Here is a 19637-nt window from a genome sequence, read left to right as displayed (position 1 = left end):
CGGCGAACTTTCAGGATTGTGTTTACACGACAACATCTCGGTCACCAGCAGCCTGCACCATACATATTAATGAATGCCGGCGGAGTAGATGGTCAATCTAGCACGTTTAATTGTAGCAAGCGTCATTAGCTACTAATCAGTCCGTTTATTAATCCCAGATGAGCTGAGCTATATGCAGGCATTCAACCAGTGTTACTATTATTTGAGATATATTACACTACCAATTATCAGGAGATGAATTACGAGTTCATCTGATATTAGAGTTCGCTTGTACCTATCATAGAGATCTTGATATAAAACATAAAATGGGAAAATCGAAACAAACAATGTACAATGTAATCCAGAGTGAAACGTTTTTCCTCCGTTTGAGCAGCAGTCATGCGGAATTTGTCTTTATCTGATTGAGTTTAAATATTCAAAGCACGTAATGTCCTCCAACGGCCGAAACAATAAGGAAATTATGACTGCTATGTTTTGTAAATGTACAACATTTTATTCATAATTTTATAGCTTGTAAATAACCGCGAAACATGGCTGAAACTCTCAGAAATACGTTCAGAGAATAATTAAATTCCAGAAATAAAATCATCTCAAGAAATATAGTTTCGTGAATTTAAATTGTGACATTAACTAAATATAGCTACAATGTTCTAAACACGGTATCTTGTTGTCGGATTGGTGATTTGCGTCATAAGAAGGTAGGTGTCTACTATTTTATGGAAAAACATCTAATTTAAAGAAAAATAAAATGTTAACATTCTAGACTGGCCTTTTATATTTCGGTATTAGTTATTGGCATATCCGTGACATCAAAGTTAAGGAAATAATAATTTTACAGAGTGGAATAGGTAGCTACTAAGAATATTCTACAAAAAGTTGGTAAGTACCGGAGTTAAATATTTAATACTAGCCGTTTTCCCGCAGTTTCACCCGCGTCCCGTGGGAGCTACTGCCCGCACCGGGATAAAATATAGCCTATGTTACTCGCAGATAATATAGCTTTCTAATGGTGAAAGAATATTTAAAATCGGTCCAGTAGTTTTTGAGTTTACCTATCCATTACAACCAAACAAACAAACAAACAAAGTTTTCCTCTTTATAATATTAGTATAGATAAAAGGTGAATAAAAGCGCTACAAAAATGAAATCTGTCATGAATTTAAATGGCTCTAAATAAAGTGGTAAACAAAATTAACCAAACAATCAGATAAAACTCACAAGGGTTAATTACAAATACCACATTGACCCATAAATGTGCCACTGTCATAATGAAACGGCTGATATTATTATATTCATATAATTTGTGTATTGATTTTGCTCCTTGTTTCACTATAAATTATCAAGGGACCGTGATAACGTCTAAAGTTAGGCTTGATTAGCTTGTAGAAATTTATTGGTGTTAGAGAGTAGATACTTAACAAAAAACTATGACATAAAAGAGACTAATATAAATCTTGTCATTATGTTAATTCTTTATTACAAGATCATTTTAAAATACAAACACTCTACCTATTTACTTTTAAATATTCACAGTATTACTTTTAAACATGTATGTACTTAATGAGAATTTACTGTCAAACAAATGAAATGTGTGCAATAAAAAGACGTAAATATATAGGTACTTGTATATAAAATGATCCCATAAAAGTTTTTACATAGTTAATTTATGGTCATAACATCCTTGGAAGCTACTTTGTATTTAAAACATTAGTCATTTCTTACAAACTTCTTGTACTACAACTAACAGGAAACTTCAGCAGCAAATATTATATGGGCTATTTTAGGTAACGAGTATGACCCACCTTCCGCCCGTAATATTTAAATGCACACCGTTTTGAATAATAACCATGCATGAAAAGAATCGATTACGCGCAAATTCTGCTGTACTAATTGCACGCTATTAAAAACTTTACACTAACTATGTTATTTGAATATAGAATAATAAATGTACTCTTTTATCTTCTAACTACTATGGTCAAGGAAATACATGCTATTATGAGCCGCATGCCTAAAAGGTGACAAAAACAAAAATAACTACACAAACAGCCGTTTCGTTATGTCAGAGCAACATTGACCGGTGACGTAAGCGACACATAGATTGCGGCCCTCACCTTACCGCAGGCCTTGCACTTGCCCTTCTCTGAGCGGCGATGGACCCAGTGGTGGTGGGTGATGGTCTGCTCGCGGTACTGGCGCACGCCCACGTCCCTAAAGGTCGGCTTGCACGTGAACTGCACGCGGTCCATCAGAATGTCGATGCATGCTGTGTGCGCGACGATCTTGCACGCCGAACATTTCATGCGGGACCCGTGTTTCTGAGGAGACAATTCATAATCAGTACTTGCTTTGCTAACTTCGCTAACTTTTACCTTAAAACGATTATGAGATCTGTGACTGTCTGATGCTTTTAATATCAGTTAATTGATGTCCCTTGGGCCCTTTTGCGCGACATCTCGCTAAGCAGATCCAATTAGCACGAAATATAATTATTAATTAATTGATAAATTAGCTTTAGATTGGTAGCTGCGTAATCGTATTAAGCGAGCACATGTAATTAAGTTCGTATTGTATGGTGGAAAAGTTTAGTCTTTATTTATTAATGCCCTCATTGTATTAAACCACGAAAATATTCTACAAGCTATTTAAGTATCTGGACCACGTTTATCGCATAAATGCCTCGGCGACCTTAAGTCCTTTGGGGCTGGTGAATTCGTAAATACTTCTTTAAAAATAAATGTTCTCGTCAGAAATGTCTAGAGAATAACCAACTTGATTTTATACATTAATATTTCAATCTACAAGGCATTTTTGAACAGTACATTAAATAGTAATAGTAGTAAACAGTTGTGTATTAGGGACTCAGTATGAATACAAATTAAATGCTTAAATCTGTAATCTAAAAAAACAAAATAGGCTTTGATATTACTAAATAAATTATTCTAACGTATGTTTGTTAACTGAAATTGGCCTAATAGCATCAAACTCACGTAACGATAATAAATAAATGTATGCAATGTCAATGTTGTTTGTTTCTAACCCAGACTGAAACAACAGCGGACAAAAATATTCAATCAATAATACCCAGCGGAATGTTCTAAATTCGGAGCACGGAGATTGATATAAATAGATACAAGTGGAGACAAAGAATAAACTTTGATTAAGATGCCGTAACTATGTTCATAAAACAAAATGCTGGCGACAAAAACGGCAACTTTTACTGAAGTTTGAAGAAGTTACTCAACAAGTAAGCTGGGAAAGTATATCGAGATATTTATGTTGTCCCAAAGTAAGTAAGTGACGCGGTAGTGCGACAATTAGGGATTGATTGCTTTTATGAGACACCCTTTTGTTGCACCCACTGTGACAGGTCATCGCCACAACAAAATGGAGGCATCGGGTCATTAATCTTATACACGACTACGACCAACCTGCGACATAATAGGCAGGAAACTTGCTAATGGTTGTTGGGGAAATTACATTTCTTCCACTGTTGTTTAACCAAGACGCGGAGCGAGATACTTTGTATCTCGATGTAAACTTCTATAGATTTTTCATATTAATGCCTTTATTCATGGTTACACAAAGAAATTCTTTGCTACCACAGAAATAATAAAAAATATTAATAATGGAAGAATGAAAGTATCTTCTTGCCAGTCCAAGTTTCAGAATATAATGTTAATAAAAATCTGTTTTGGTAGACTATATTCTACGTAAAAATTCATTAAACCGACAGGTAATTTACTTCACTCAGCTCGTGGGGCAATTTTCCAAGTTCATTGTGTCCTTGTTATTCAATGTGACCATGTCATTCAAAGAAAATGCTTTTTACTTTACATTGTAGCTATTCGTATTGATAAAGCTTTTAGTCCCAATTTCATATACATATAAAACGTTTTACCATAGTACGTTTGTGAACAATAGGTAAGGCATTATTTTTTGAATGGTCTTGTCAAATTAGGTCTTGAATTATTTAACTTGTTAATTTTACGTGGAAGTAAAATGTTCATGTCTCAATGCTGAAATAAAAATAAAAACCAGCGAGGAGCATAAGTATACATATAACTGTCTCAGTAACATTTGCCTCATTTAATTCTTAGGACAAGCAACGGTCGCTGGATTAACTTTACGGTCCTGTGAGAATTGCAGATTGGAAAATTTTAAATCGTTGACTTAATTTTGCAAGATCGCAATGTTTAATTTATTTACGTTTCAAATTAGATTCTTTACTTTGTCCATGACAAAAATAAAGTTACTACTTCTCATTCATGAAAAAGGAAAGGATTTAGGGTAGGTACCCAAAGTTTATAAATTTTATGAAAGCAAAATATTTAGGAAGCATTTTTATTGTTACTTCATACGAGTGCCGTTATCCTTTTGTTATACAAACTCAATCAAATCAAAGAAAATTTGAGTTTGTATTCAATTCATAATGACATCTTAAAATGTTTTAATAACTTCGATCTTAAACTTACATTGAAAAAAACATGAATAACAGAAGCACAGAGATCTTGAAAAGCAAACAAGAACTTATTTTTTATAGACTTGTAAAATGTACCAAAGAAGGAAGTTCACACAACATCTACTTTACTGATCTTAATGCCCCTTCATTATATCTTGGCGCTATAATTTGCTTACGTACTATAAATTACACTGTAGATTGTAATGAATAACCGGAACCGTATACTTTACAATAAAGGTAATTCAGGCGTGCGACTTTATGCTGTAATTTGTTATCATAGAAGAAGCAATAGCTGTCTTTTTATGTAAAGTCCTATGGTCCTTTACTACGCGTCGTCACTTCAGCCAAGACTACTTAACAATTGGAGAAGTACGCTGAAGTCGACAATTTTATCTAGTATTCCTTTCTTTAGAATGAATGTGAGTGGGTAGAATCCTCTTTCATAGAATGGTTCTGAAAGACCATTTCTCGGGATTATTATGTCACTACAGTTCTGTATTATATAATTTCAAGCTGATATAAACCTACACGGATGCGGTTGCATCAGCCTACATAAAAGCAATCAAATAGGATTTCCAATAACCTGCGTATTTAATAAATAACAAACATTATAATTGTATTACTACACAAACCGAAAATGAACAAATATTAGATTCAAATAAGCTTACATTAAAAATATACTTTGATGTCAATATATAATTTCCGATCTAGTTGATCATTTTTGTAATTCACTGAAATTGAATACCTATATGAATCAAATTACTGGTTTGTAATTCAGTTGTGACTGTATGCGGCACCCCTAATGACAACCACCATTAACGATTATGATGGCGTTAAATAAATAAACACCACTTCAGGTAATCCGATATGATTACTTACAAGCACATAAGGTTAAGATACATTAGCCTAGTCTCACAACTTCAATTATAAGGAAATTGCATCGCAAAAAACTATCTAAGCTTAGCATACTCAAAATTACTTTTAGGAATTCCCCTGACTCACAGTATGACAGAACTTGGATGACAAAAATATTAAAACAATGAAGACTAGGTACTGCTTCTTACCTACTATTTACCTAACTAGCAGCCGGGAACATCCACTACAAGTATACCCCGTACTTATTTAAAGAATATCAAAAGCGAGCCCGTTTGCGAGCACTTATCCAACAAGACAATTAAAGTAAAGTATAATCAACTTTGCTTGATGTTTTTACTAGAGATTAGAATAGCCCCATACAAATCATGTGAAACCCCTATCCCTAGTTTGCAAAATAACTGATAGATAGGATATTAGGAACGGCGACAGTGTACCTGGCACTCAGCATCGCCGACGTAACAGCAGTCGCCAGACACGGAGGTGGGCGACCACAGGTGTTCCCCGCTGATGGCAGTGTCGCTCCAATCCGGCGTGGACCGCAGAACTCTCGCGCCCCCGACATCGCCCGTCCGTCTGCAAAGAACACGACACATTACTCACTGAGAAAATATTATACAGAACTTTATTACCTAGAATAAATAAATAAAAAATATTTTAATGATAAACATCACTTCCGAAGCAAAATCCAATTCCAATCTTACATTTCTATAGTAACACTTGAATATTACTGAAGTTATTTTTCACAATTCAAGGAAAATTGTTTTATTTCATCAAATTTTACCTTTAAAGTTCAAGGAAATATTATAAAAATATTACATTATCTACACAAAGAAATTTTAATTTTCTTAACACCGTAATTTTTTTCTCACTACACAGATATAATTTAGCGCCATTTCATATTGCAAATCAAAACCACAGATAAATAAAAAAGTAAGTATGTAAGAATAGACAAGGAGTATTCAGCTAAGGAGTATTCATTCTCTATGAATCTATATGAAAGTAACATGCATATCTAAACATAAGAGATTATTTTGATCCAAATAATAATCGTAATTTTACTTATAAAAAAAAAATGTACGCCTTGAAATCATATCTCCCTAAGTAATTGAAAAGTCATGACGAAGATCGTAGGTAAATGTTGTTTCTTATTTTTCTTCCACGTAGCTCTTGGAAGTTATGATAAGCATACGTAACAGTAAGTGCTATATTTTGAGAGAAAATCATATTTGCATAACTAAATAATTATTTTTGCGCAAAATAAAATTCAGTACCTAGTACATTTTGGCAGAGAGCCAAACCGTTAACAACGTTACACGACAGAAATGCTCTGGCTCAGGGGATTTTAATACATTCATGAAAGGTTTTCATTTGTAATAGGTATCGCATAATAATCCCTGTTTATAAACAAATTCGAGGTGTCGGTGTGAGAACAAATTCACTAGAATATGCCTTCGAACTCATTGACAAGCCTCTGGGTCCCGAACTCCCGACCCTTGTCTGCTGCCTATTGTGATGCAAAACTCAACACTTGTTCTAGAAATAATTTACCCAAGGGCTGTAAGCCGTGGTTGTAAAGTGGATGTGCAATCACTGTACATAGTATGTGTTGAAAATAACAGCATAATATTTAGCGTTAATGTTAAATAATGTTTTAAGCATTTTTAAGTAATGCTTTAGAAGTATTTTCCTTAACTTGTTCCTAGTGGCCACATAACTTGTGCCACAAACAGCATAATTTGAGAAATTATGCTATAAATATTATTGTAGTCATTAAACATCAGTAAACCCCAACTCCCCAAGGCATTATTCAAGAAGCATAATAAATATTACGCATCGTCCGATCGTAAAAATAACTTTATGGGAATTATGTTTGGTGACAATAATGGTCACTAAAATTATTTTGGACGAGTTTAGGGTTCTACGTTCTAACTAAAAGCTTCGTGCGTAGTGAGTAATAAGTGTCAAAGCAAATCATTTTTGCTATTAGGTACCTACTTACTGTGGCCGAGATGTATTAAACGTCTCAGTTTAATCTTTCAGCCCACAGACATGGACGATGGCTTTGCTTCTATAGACGTAATCATATAGTGGGCGCCAGAGTGGCTCGTCTCACAAGATTAATCTAGCAAATGAACACTGCAGGTAATATTGACCAAGGCCGCTCATGTAGCAAACGTAGCCACTTCGTTGATGGATAAGCAATTACGTGCTGAGATTTAGTAGTGATCTAGATTCAGGGATTATTGTCGCCAAGCTTTACGCTCACACATATGTATGTATGTAGGTATATCAGCTAAAATATTAATAGGTATACACTGATCTAGGGATGTTTGATATTTGACTGTTCAACTTTTAATAGTGTTGCAAAAAATATATGAATCATATTTTCTTTTGATCACCATACATTCAATAATCGCTGAATGTAACATAATTAGATAAGATAATTTTATGAATACGTTATGGTTACCACATATAGTTAATACAATGTTTGGTGTCTAGGTGGAGCAATTAACAGGTGGTTTGTGTTAATGAAGACAAACTTGGGCATGAGGATTAGGCAGCGGCACAACTAATTCATCAAAAAAAGGTAACATATCAATGCTTTCCTCCTACAAGAACGAAAGTCTTGTTTAAAATGAAAAAAGTAGTTGGTAACTTTATTATTACCAGTTCCAGCGTGGCGCAGTAGGGGTAAACAAATCCATAACTCATCATACTCATTACTTTATCAAATCGATATACCTACTTCTTTGACTAAAAACACAAATAAAACCTTCTCTGCTACTCTGTTTTGAATAAGGAATAAATATATTTTAAAATTAAAAAATACAATTCTGTCACCGCTCCTCTTTTTCAGTTGAATTCTACAGTCACACCATATACACTCATAACTGAAAATCGCATAAAAAATTTAAAATAGTTCCCAACAACGAATAAAAACCATATCTACAGTTATATTAATATAGTGAATAACAATAACGTAAGTGTTTCTATTTTTAGAGCAGACTAGAAATATATCTAATTAGAAGTAGGCCTCCGCCAAGATGTGAGTGACGAACTGCGAGATATTGGAAAGCAGAAGCAGACAATTTTTTCGCTGTAGTTCGGACGATAATATGGCATATATAAAATTTTAGTTGTAGGATATTAATTACGCAACTTCTTGTTCACAGTAAAATTAATCAAGATGGACTGTGCTTTCTGCAACCGTACAATGGAGGGCTGTGCGTCTATAAAGTGCAGCCTGTGTGCGTCACAGTTCCACCTGGAGTGCGTGAGCAATGAGCACCTGGTGCCCAGCACGAACAGTTGGCGGTGCTGCCGCTGCGAGTCGCTCAACTCCGCCGCGGCGCCCGCCTCCATGGACACAGCTGTCCGCGTCTAGAATGTTTCTTTGTCGTAACTGGTAAATTGATTGTGAACCCTCCATCATGGCATATTTGGAAATAAATGTATTTTGATTTACAATGCTGTTTTGCTTAATTTTCTATTATCAAATAAAACCAGTTCATTCAAATAGGTTTCACGACTAGAGACCGTTCGTACTAGTCTGGTGCTTAGCCACTATCCCCCCACGACTTCTATAGGCAGTCGCTCCAGCGTAAACGGACTTTGGTACTAGGTAGCCAAGCCGGCCGGTCATACGTACGTTTTTGTCGTAATCCCGCGCCCACGTCGATGTGGTCAACTAGTTCTTCCATGATATCACATATTGTAATGACCACAGCGCGACGGAATCAAGTTCTGTCAAATGGTAGATCTGTGATTTCCAGATTCAGACGGCTCGATTGACTTGGCAAGAGTTTTGTACACGTTTACTTATGGAGGAGCTTATGACAGCCTTCCTCAACCAGGGCACCCCGGTACCTTGTCAAACTTCTGGCTAATCATCAGGGGCATTAGTGAAGTGTAATGAGGCACGATAGATTTCATTAATGCGTCAATCTACGCAGATCGAGTTAGCTTGTAGACCATGTCAAATGTCGATCGATTAACCTGATTATAGCAGATGGGTTCATACATTTAGCACCTACTCAATGCAAAAGATAAAACCATTATTGAATATATGAATGAGAAGCGTAAACGTCAACAATAAAATACAGATTTAAAAAAAAATAATATATTTCTTACTAACATAATATGAAGTATTGTTTGTTGGGGGTGGTCTACGTTCAGCAGTGGTCGAGAAGAGTATGCACTATTGTTTAGCAGGCGTTATTTACTTATTATGTTTCTGAGGACAATATAGGGTGGAATTAGGAAGCCTTGATTGAAATTCAGCCGGTGTTTTTTGGTTTCTTTGATTAGTTGTGTGATTTATTTTAATAATACATTCTAGAAAAATCCAGAAAAACGACAAAGACAGTAATCTTTAAACTAAAATGCAAAAATGCACATGGAACATCTGAACATATTTTGATTATGTAGATATGGAGATAAATTGAAATTACGGAACGACTCATACTATACGGTACGGTATTTTTATAACCAGGCACGTTAAGAGGTTAAGACAGTATGCATGTATTACAAGATTACACGATTAACATTGAAGCTCAAGCCGACAATGACCAAAACCTTGATGAATAAAAGAGCAAAAAAAATACTGATGACTGAATCTAGACTTTTTTTGTAGGTTATAAACTAGACATGTTCTTCGTGCACAAACAGTTTTGGCACCGTAGTTTGACGATTAGGGAAAAGGCTTATAAACATTTAAAAAATGTTGTGAAATCATGCCTGATCGCATCGGTATTGATTCCCTGCTTTATTGTTTTACACTCAAGTAGTAAATATTATAAGAAATCATAATAATATAGGCAGTCGATGAAATCACGATTGTTTTTGTTGAAAGGTACCTATATCCGGCTCGAGCTATCCACCTCAAGGTTGTTACTCTAGCTTTGCGATGATGGTTCGATCTTATAAGGATATAATAATACTGTAGAATATTAAAATATATTCAGTATTTAAATCTTTCTAACAGGTATAATCTAAAGCTGATATAATAAGCTCACCTTTGTGCATAAATTTCCAGTAACAGGTTTTCCATGGTCACAATAAAATTCCAAACATAAAAACTATTCGTAGACGTAGGAGTCTACAGTTTGTGCTTTCAAGTCATCACACTAACGAGACGCGTATGAATAAACCAAACTGCAATTAAAGCGGGCCAGGCATGCAGCTAATCATGTACGGCTGTATATCTACGGCTATTTATTTTGTCCACGCTGCATGCAATTATATCGGCGACCTCGATCGTAAACAATCATATTGGAAACAATAGCTCCTTTGTTACAATAAATGTAACACTCTAAAAAGATGTCTTGATATAAAATTGTTTGAAATCACTTTTATAGATCAAACTATTAATAGAAAGTTGTAAAAGTACATAAAGCTTGTCTGAAAATGTAAAATATTCTCAAACCGCACAGCTTGTCATTGCGAAAGCGTCATCTGCGTCGTTTGCCTTTCAGTCAACCCTCATTAATTCTAAGATTATCCCTCATTTGCCTAAGACCGCAGCTTACTGTGAATACGATAAAGCAACACCTTTTATTTATTATGTAAACTTGTTCATCAACTGCGTCATAGCTTAATCTATTTGAAACTAACTTTAATATGAAGCTGAAAACAGATATTGTCGTAAGGCGTTGCACAGAAAACCACATTGTCGATTTGATTGCTTGATGCAAAATTCAATTTCTATCATTTCTTATTAATTTCAAAAAGGTCTTCAATTGAACTATATTCCATTGATTTGAATAGGCCTGTCCCCTTTAAATTATACATGCACTATAACATCGCCACTGGCAATATGCGGGTAAAACAGTACCTATGTTTATCTAGATAGATATAGGCACGTACACATATAATATGACGTACACGAGTGTTATTTCTGTACGTGTGTATTATTTTAGCCCAACAAACAATACAACAGCGTACTTGCTAACATGTTATACAAACTTACGTGGAAGTTCAACTCACATAACAAATTAGCAGCGCGTTGAGTGTTGTATAACTGTTGGCCGTCAATGGCATTGCAGAGGACTATGTGCTAATAACTGCGGCGTGCGGGTGAACCGGTTGTGCGCAGACGCATCTCGCGTCGACCGGCTTGCATCTACTGTTACAAGGCTGTGCCTTAAGTGCATTACGATTCAACTTAATTACATCCTTAAATGGACTTTCTTTGCCTTGGTTACAAGTTAAAAATATCGATGAAATCCGTTTCAATACAGTTATATTGTAAAAATAGCCGCGTCTGAATGTACAACCTACTCTTTTTGGGAGATATTAGATTATATAGATATTAGATATAGAATTCTGAGTAATTGTTTAAGTAATTAAATAGCTTAAGCCGTCTAGTATCCTTCCTTCTTAAGTTTGCTCTTAAGTTAGTATCTCACTTATTTTATAAGTGCAAAATTACTTAATTGATATAAAAAAAAAAAACAGAAATGCTTTTACAAGTTATTTATTTGTACGAAACGAACTAACGTTGTTACAAGACATTACCGGCACTTAAGTCCCACTAAGTAAAGTCCCAACATCTGCCCACATTCACAAATAACCAGACATAGAACACATGTATAAGTAAAATACACAAACACACAAATCTGCAGCACTAAGCTCGCGCTCCTGTGCAATGTGGGGCGTCACGCTGTGTCAACAATAAGGGGCATCTAAACACAGCATATCAGTAGTTTGTTAACCCGTGTAATACAAACTGAGACAACTAGGATATTTCATAGACCGTTTTTAAGCGTCCCGAGCCAATAATCCGTAAATAAGCATGTATGATTTTACAGTTCCTGGTTTAAACTAATTTGATTCCAACGCAGTACTACTTGAACTTTAAGTTAAACGTTTGATAACAACACATTGTGAATGTTGTAAGCCGCTGATATCTTGTTGCGGCCTCCATTGATTAAAACTACTTACAATGAGTGTGAGTCACTCATACACCAGGAATATCATGAGTTGCAGTTTCACAAAGGTGTTGGTAAACAACAAACATATGTGTTTGTTTCTTACTAACTTCAATATTATTAAATATGATGTCAGGCGATTCCTTTTGTGAAGTAACCCGCCTACCATGCATTAACCATGTTTTTTACTTTATTAAAAATACAATTTACAATTTTATTTGCCTTTTCCTCGTACGAAAGGAAAATTAGAAGTTTAAAGCAATATCTTTATAGCAGTTAATTCATAATAGATTTCGTCTCGCGGTTTTACCCGCGTAACCGCAGGGATGTTAAACATTTTGTCGTAAAAAATCCGGTATAATCTAAACTACCAGTAAAATGTATACCTCAATTGTATATCACTTAGATGTGTATTACTTTCATTTATGAACACGCGATACATATTTTTGTCAATATCTAAATATCTCAAATGAGAGTTTGAAGGTTTCTAAAAGTATCTCAAAAATACATATTACCTTATATAACACTTTTGGCACAATGCAAAATGTATAGATCCCTTCACCAGCTTGGACTTGGAATATTCAGACAAAGGACAAGTTATTGAATTTGACGGGTTACAAGATCTTTCAAAAAATCGAGGAATGAAGAAGGGTCGCGGTCGCCACAATAGTCATGAATTCATAATTTAGATAAACCGTATAAATTGAAATTAGGTCAGACATTCAAAAACGGGGCGTTCAATTGAAACGTGGTCAAATTATATTTTAGATGTCAATTTATATTTTTTTGCTTTGACCTAATATTATTTAAACAGAGACAGCATATTTTCGGAGCTTCGCATGAGTCATGCATTTACCGTGTTTGTCTTGAACCATTCGATGTTTCGTGGAACACGTCAGTGGTTTCAAAATGTCAACTTTCCATCCAAACATGTATTATAAACTTAAATGGAGCATGACACGTCCTACCGTTCATTACAGATTCGGCATTGACCTGTGACAATTCAATAAGCTCCTTTCACTTTAAAAAAAGGGTAATCTGTAACCCCAATTACATTTTGAGCAATTGCAGTTTTATTTTATGTCAACGAAATGTTCTAGAAGTTCTCGAAAAACAGGGAGGTTTAAGTTGTCTCTTGTTTTCTGAATTTGTTTTTTTTTCTTTTATTTAAATAATGATGTTGGTTCGTTTACGTGCTCAGCTTTGTGATTGTGATCACGTAGATATTTCCATTTCAGACTTGTCTACACTGTGATATCATCTGTGTGACGCACGTAGATTAGAAGGAGCTTAATTTTATAATAATGGAGTCACTGTGGGCAGTGCTAGGATTACCACTAAGATTAATAGTAAGACACCATATTATTTTCATGGTCAGAGATTTAACGCCATTTGCTTTGACGCATGGGTATATCATGGTTCCATGGCACTGACATTTTATAAAAAAGAAATATCTCCTCTTTAAGATGTGGATACTTACCTAAAACTTTTGACTTTGTTTTCCTAATATTTACATAGTAGGTATATCAATAATGGAAATATGTAGTTACAAACAGTTCTCAAAACTATTTCTTTGGGTTGTGAACGGTTACTTATAAGGAAAAATCATGTTAGAAAACACGTGTCAGTGGAGGAAATTGAGGAAGGAATTCAAAAGAAACATTTTCTTTTTAAATCAGTACCGCCTTTTTTGCTGTTCAATTTAATCGACAGTAATTTATTTTTGCCTCCAAATTGAACCGAAAGGTTAAATCGATTACACTTTGTTATTGACCTTGCCAGCTATGAATTTTATTATTTCCAATAAGTTATTTTGTTCCGACATATTAGAACTGGAGAAAACCAGTCGTAAAACTGTTGGTTAAATAAGAATTCCCACCCTACCTCCAAACCCCTGCAAACAATTTAGCTTAGCCCTTAGCACTTGTAACGGACTTTTTGTGTTCATTTTAGTTACCTTAGAACGTATAAGTGAATCATTCTGAACCCTATGTGCTGGTGATTAAAGTTGACAGTGCAGTGTCACATCCAGAGTTACCGACCCGTTTCAACGTCACGGAACGCTGCCATGGTTCCGCAGTACAATTGTCTGTGCTATATGTATAGGTAACTGCATAAAACATAGCTATGGGATCAAAATATAACTTAGTATGTGCCACGGCAACTTGCTTTCTCTGAGGGGTAGATAAATTAATTAATTTTATTAGCGCGTGTTTCTCATATCAGGTAAATGATGGCAGTGATAAGGAAAAATATCGTTTTAATTAAAACATATAAAATCAATCTGTGCTTTAACTAACTATAACAAATAACCAGTAAGACCGTTTAGCTAAATGTGAGCATATACTTAATCAGTGCTAAGATTAATAAGACAAGTTAAAGTTGATTGGTCAATTGGTAAAAGTTAACGTGACATTCACTCAACAATAGGAACTCGATGTGTGTGTAATTACATTACTGAGAGTTACAATGTCAGACTGGCGGATTTCGTAACTGAAATGTTGTAAACGCGACAAACGATAATTGATTGTCTCACGTTACTGTAAGATGTCGTTCAAGGGTGACACGCTTGATGAAGCAGAAAGCTGTTACACCACTCAGTTCTTGTGTACTAGCAATACCATCAACAGAATCACCTGACTATAGATGACTATCTGTTGTCATACTACATTAGCAATTCAAACAATTTCCGGCACAAAGTAACAAATAGGAATATTTATAAAAACTCACAAACCGATAGCAGCATCATTAAAAGTACATTACGAATAAAATTCATATTTAATGGCCTAAATGGTTTAGTTTGATCATGACTCTACAGATTGGTAATAAAAATATCATTGTGTTCGATAGCAGATGGTGGATATTGTAGAACTTAATAATTGTTCTTGTGTACACCCACTGCCGGCTGCCGTGCTCAAGGACATACTCGCTGAAGGCGGTAAGACAAAACGCAATGTACACTCAACATGAACTCGAACTACGTTTTATAATAACACAGGCACGAGAAGACATTGTACTAGATTTGCAGAGAACAGTTATCTTTGCTAAGACTGACGTTGTGCGTTCCGATCTGTTGCGATTACCTACCTCCGCGCACCTTATCGCAGATAACGAACTGCCGGTTTCATCTCCACACCTTATTTATAGTATCGTTCCTTCCATATTTAGATGAATCAAAGTCACAGTTTTCAATATTAATGAATAAAGATTGAGAATCGTTCAAGACTAGAATAATAACAACCTTGCTGGTACTTTTAGGAGAATTTGTTCTGCAATATTTTGCTATGTATTTTATTGTAAATAGCTTGCTTTCTGCAAAACCTTATTTTTTTACAATTTATTGAATTAAATTATGTAAGTGGATTACGTGCTAACTTAGTTATTAAATAGTGCGTCATGTTCGAGTTGTTTATTTGTATATAAATATACGAGTACGTAGGTATGTATGGTTTCCGCAAACAATTACCTTGTTAAAGCTGTTTGGAACAGGACTAACAGGACTAAATTATATAATTGCTTCGAATCACAAATGACAATATTTTCACAATGCAGGACCTGGAACATCGTCCTGTCTAAGAACAGAATGCATATTGACTGTAATTCTGGATGATTTATGTTTGTTTACCTTCTTCCTTTGCATTTCCTTTTGAGTTTGAGGTTCGGGCACTTTTTAAACACAGAAAACGAGACACCATCTAAAAAACCCATGGTTGTTCACATAACATCACATATTTATCACAAGAGTGGAGTTGAAGTACGATTTTATCACAGATGTGTGGTGCGCGAGCGTGGCGGCATGCGGCGTGACTAAGCGATTAGCGCGACCACGGAGACTGTAGGCCTGCCACCGGGCCCCCGGGCTGCCACAGCTGACGCTCTCCACGTCCCTTGCACGATGCACTTCACTAAACGTGCCGCGCTCACTAAACCACTAAGCTACTACTGCATTTTTCGTGACGTACCGCGGAGATCCTACTCGCGATTGTTTAAGTAGTCATCGCGTCATATTTACGAGCCGGTGATCTCGTCGGCGAGACATCTGTGTCAGCTCTGCGCGCGCGCACCTACGACTATGGCGCTGCCGTGTCACACAACAGTTCTCATATAAACGCCCGTTTTATTTAAACGTTATATTAAGACCTTCTAGTGTCAATTCCAGTTTCATACTGTCGCCTATTAATTGTTCTAACATAGGTATATCTAGAATGACTTGCATTATAATTAAAAATAAAATTAAAAAGTGATTTAATAAATAACATGACCGTCAGAAAATGTAGGTGAGTAATTCAGGTATGATAATAATATCTGGATTGCATGTACTGTCACTGAAGTACTGATAATGTTTGGCGATGTGAATTGCACCTTAGATTATCTGTTAGCGTATTATTTGTACTTGAGAAAATATTACAATTGTTATACACCGAGATACCTAGTGTTTTCTTATGTTACTCATCGTGTTGTTCTTGCACCTACTTTATAAGCAGCTGTGACGAATTATAATTTATTGAGTCTGTTTCATAAATAAATAAACACATCTTCTTAGTCAGTCTGGCAAGGCCAGGATTTATAGTCGAAATCTGTCTGCTGAATATTATTCACGACGCGACGGAGACTCAGCTCAACTTACTAATTATTCAGTTCAATCTTGACGATATCTTAACATAAAAAATAAAATATTTTTGAAGACAAGCTACGTTTTGATGGCGCTAACAGTTTCAGCGAATTGTGAATCAACAGTGCCCTTTTAATAGAAATCTTCACTATGTAGGTACACCATTATTTATAACAGAAACATATTTAACTACGAATTTAAGTGATCCATAACTGAAAGCAATTCGCCCCTGGGATTCAATTTATATCGTTTTATCATCAGTGTATCTGTTAGGAGCCAGATATTAAATCGGAGTGTCGCATCGCATTGACTTGCAGATCAGTCTGTTCACTGACATGTCAACTGGAGATTGCAATTTCATTTCGCGCCCCTCGCGCTCTTTCATCACTCCTGAAAGGTGCTGCCTATACTCTGAGCTGATCTCGGAAAACGACCCTTAGATGTCCATATTTTCAAATGTTCCAGTGTTCCAGTACTAAGGTATTTAAAAATTATCTGTTCAAAATATTTCAGTATTAAGATTAAGGTTTAACGGTTATTCCCTTAATTTTACTGTCAAATGTAAATAAACAATGAGAATAAAAATTAATTATTCATTCACTGAAAACTACTGGACGGCTTTGGGCAAAAGTTAGCAGACAGATTCCATGTTCAGGGTTCACTAAAATATGTAGATACCTACGTCGGGTCTGCGGGAAAATCCAAATATGAGCGAATGTATGACGCAATGACTACTTACTAAAACAACCCATTCGTATTTACCTCAAAACTTACAAGGAAAAGTATTTTTTCAAAACGTGATGAGAATCAAGTAAGTTAATTCTAAATAAATCAATAAGAGAAGAAGGTAAGCAACATTGTTTGCACATTATAACATCGATAATGAGCTTATAAACCTAAGTAACTTAGGTACCTACATTTGTGGAATTACGATATTATATGGATTCAGTTGCAAGAGTAAACTAGCTGTATTACAAGTATTTATCCAAGTTGATCTGAATCATACCAAGTTACATCAAGTTAATCACTTACAAACAAAGTATTAAGACCAACAAGTCAACCTTGGAAGTTATGTTCCTAGTAATTTTATATGACAACCGGCAGTTGTGGATATAAAGGCTTACTCAAGTTGACTGATACTTTTCTGTCGTGAATCTAATGTGAGATTTGCAAATGGATACTCATAAAATATGTGTTCTTTACGTATTTATTTCAAAAGATAAGAAGTTGTTCAATTGGCAGTCCGTACTGGTTAACATATTGATTACTTTTACGGATTTTATCGCGGTTATATTATATTATTTAATCCCGACGTTTCGGATCCTTTACAGCATCCATGGTCACGGGCAGACTAAGGTGTTGGTCGTCTTGATATATTAGTTACAAACAGCTACCCTACATTTTGTTAATTATTATTGACAATCCGATTCACGCAAAACGAGCTAACTGTATCCTTAGGTCGAGCAGTTGTAGGCTTGGATTTTGATTTAATAGTTTCTATGATGGGATTCCAAGCAGGTGGTATGACCCAGCCATCTTCTCTATTGAAATTTGGATGTTTTTTAATTTCAATAGCCTCGCGAATCATCCTAGGTAGGAATCGGTTTTCTTTTGCAAGGACTTGTGGTTTATCAAATCTGATGTAATGCTGGGCCTTGTCTAGTGTGTGTTCACAAACTGCTGACTGTCTGGAACGGCGGTGTTTGACATCGGCGATGTGTTCTTTTACGCGGGTCCCTATGCTTCTTTTAAAATTTTCAAATCCGTAAAAGTAGTTTTATTTAAATGTCTAATATTCGCGTAAGTGTCAGAAATCAATAAGTTCAGTACCTACGTCAGTAATATTTCTAGAACACTTAAAAACTCTTGAAAGTTCCTCATTTATTTTAGATGACAAAGAAATTCTTTTCCGGGAATAAAAATGTAAAGGTATTACTCCGAGTCTTAATTAATTAATTTACTCGAATTAATTAGACGATTTAAGTGTATTTTACGAGGTAGAAGGGAGGTGTTTATTGGGGCGCGCGCAGCTGGTCCGTTCGAATGGCTCGTCGACGCAGCACTGCTGAAATGACGGCATCGTAACTTTGATTAATATCCGAGATATAGGCAATACTTGTGAATGAAATGCGTTTAAACTACTTCCACTGACAATATGGATGGATTGGAGAATACGACTCACTTTTTAACTAGCTTTTTCCCAATATCTAACCTTTCTGAAATTAATAATTAATACACACTCACATAATATGTGTCAACTGATTGTACTGTATACGGTTTAATAATTTAAATTACGTGTACCTATTTAAAAATTGGTACTTTAATGTACAATTATTAAAATAAACTTAATTCACATATTTTTCTCACAAATAATTTCTTGCGACTGAGGTCGTTTTAAAGCAGTTCTTGTATTACAAAAATAACTATAACTGTATTAAAAAAAAAATGAAATCTTATTATTTCAGACTCCAGACAAAATCAAATTATTTTCAGTTATAGCTGTAAACCTCGAACAAAGTATTATTTGAAGTTATCTCACGTTGGCAAAATAACGAAAATAAAACTATATCGTAGTGAATACACGTGTAGTTTGTTATTAATATTCTAATCTAATCATAAACGTGATAAACTCTTCATTTGTTAATCCCTAGGTCTAACGCAAGTCCTATCTATGTAACTTTTTACGGGACGCCATAATACGCTTTCTAATACGTGTTTTATGATTTTAATAAACGGTCTTCTACCTACTTCATAAAGATCA

General features: G+C 35.1%; 1 protein-coding gene and 1 long non-coding RNA gene across 10 annotated transcripts in view; one reads left to right on the top strand and one right to left on the bottom strand.

Moving 5' to 3' along the window:
* Window positions 1-19637, bottom strand: part of Rdga (retinal degeneration A) — a 127042-nt gene that overhangs the window by 24771 nt on the left and 82634 nt on the right. For 7 of the 9 annotated variants that reach the window (XM_064036463.1, XM_064036464.1, XM_021336190.3 and 4 more), the window contains 2 exons: window positions 5770-5908; window positions 2112-2315 (listed from right to left, as the gene is read on the bottom strand). In XM_064036463.1, coding sequence (XP_063892533.1) covers window positions 2112-2315; window positions 5770-5908 — 343 coding nt within the window. Of the gene's footprint in view, window positions 1-2111; window positions 2316-5769; window positions 5909-15889; window positions 16449-19637 lie in introns of those variants that run through there. The other 2 variants (XM_064036465.1, XM_021336196.3) reach the window with 2 other exon arrangements.
* LOC110377338 (uncharacterized) lies at window positions 7819-8803 on the top strand. Its single transcript, XR_002429601.3, has 2 exons — window positions 7819-8315; window positions 8509-8803. It is a non-coding gene; the product is annotated as an uncharacterized LOC110377338 (long non-coding RNA).

The sequence above is a fragment of the Helicoverpa armigera genome, chromosome 10, assembly GCF_030705265.1.
Source record: "Helicoverpa armigera isolate CAAS_96S chromosome 10, ASM3070526v1, whole genome shotgun sequence".
NCBI lineage: Eukaryota > Metazoa > Arthropoda > Insecta > Lepidoptera > Noctuidae > Helicoverpa > Helicoverpa armigera.
The sequence above is the reverse complement of the archived record's forward strand: the minus strand, read 5'-3'. Positions and strand labels throughout refer to the sequence as shown.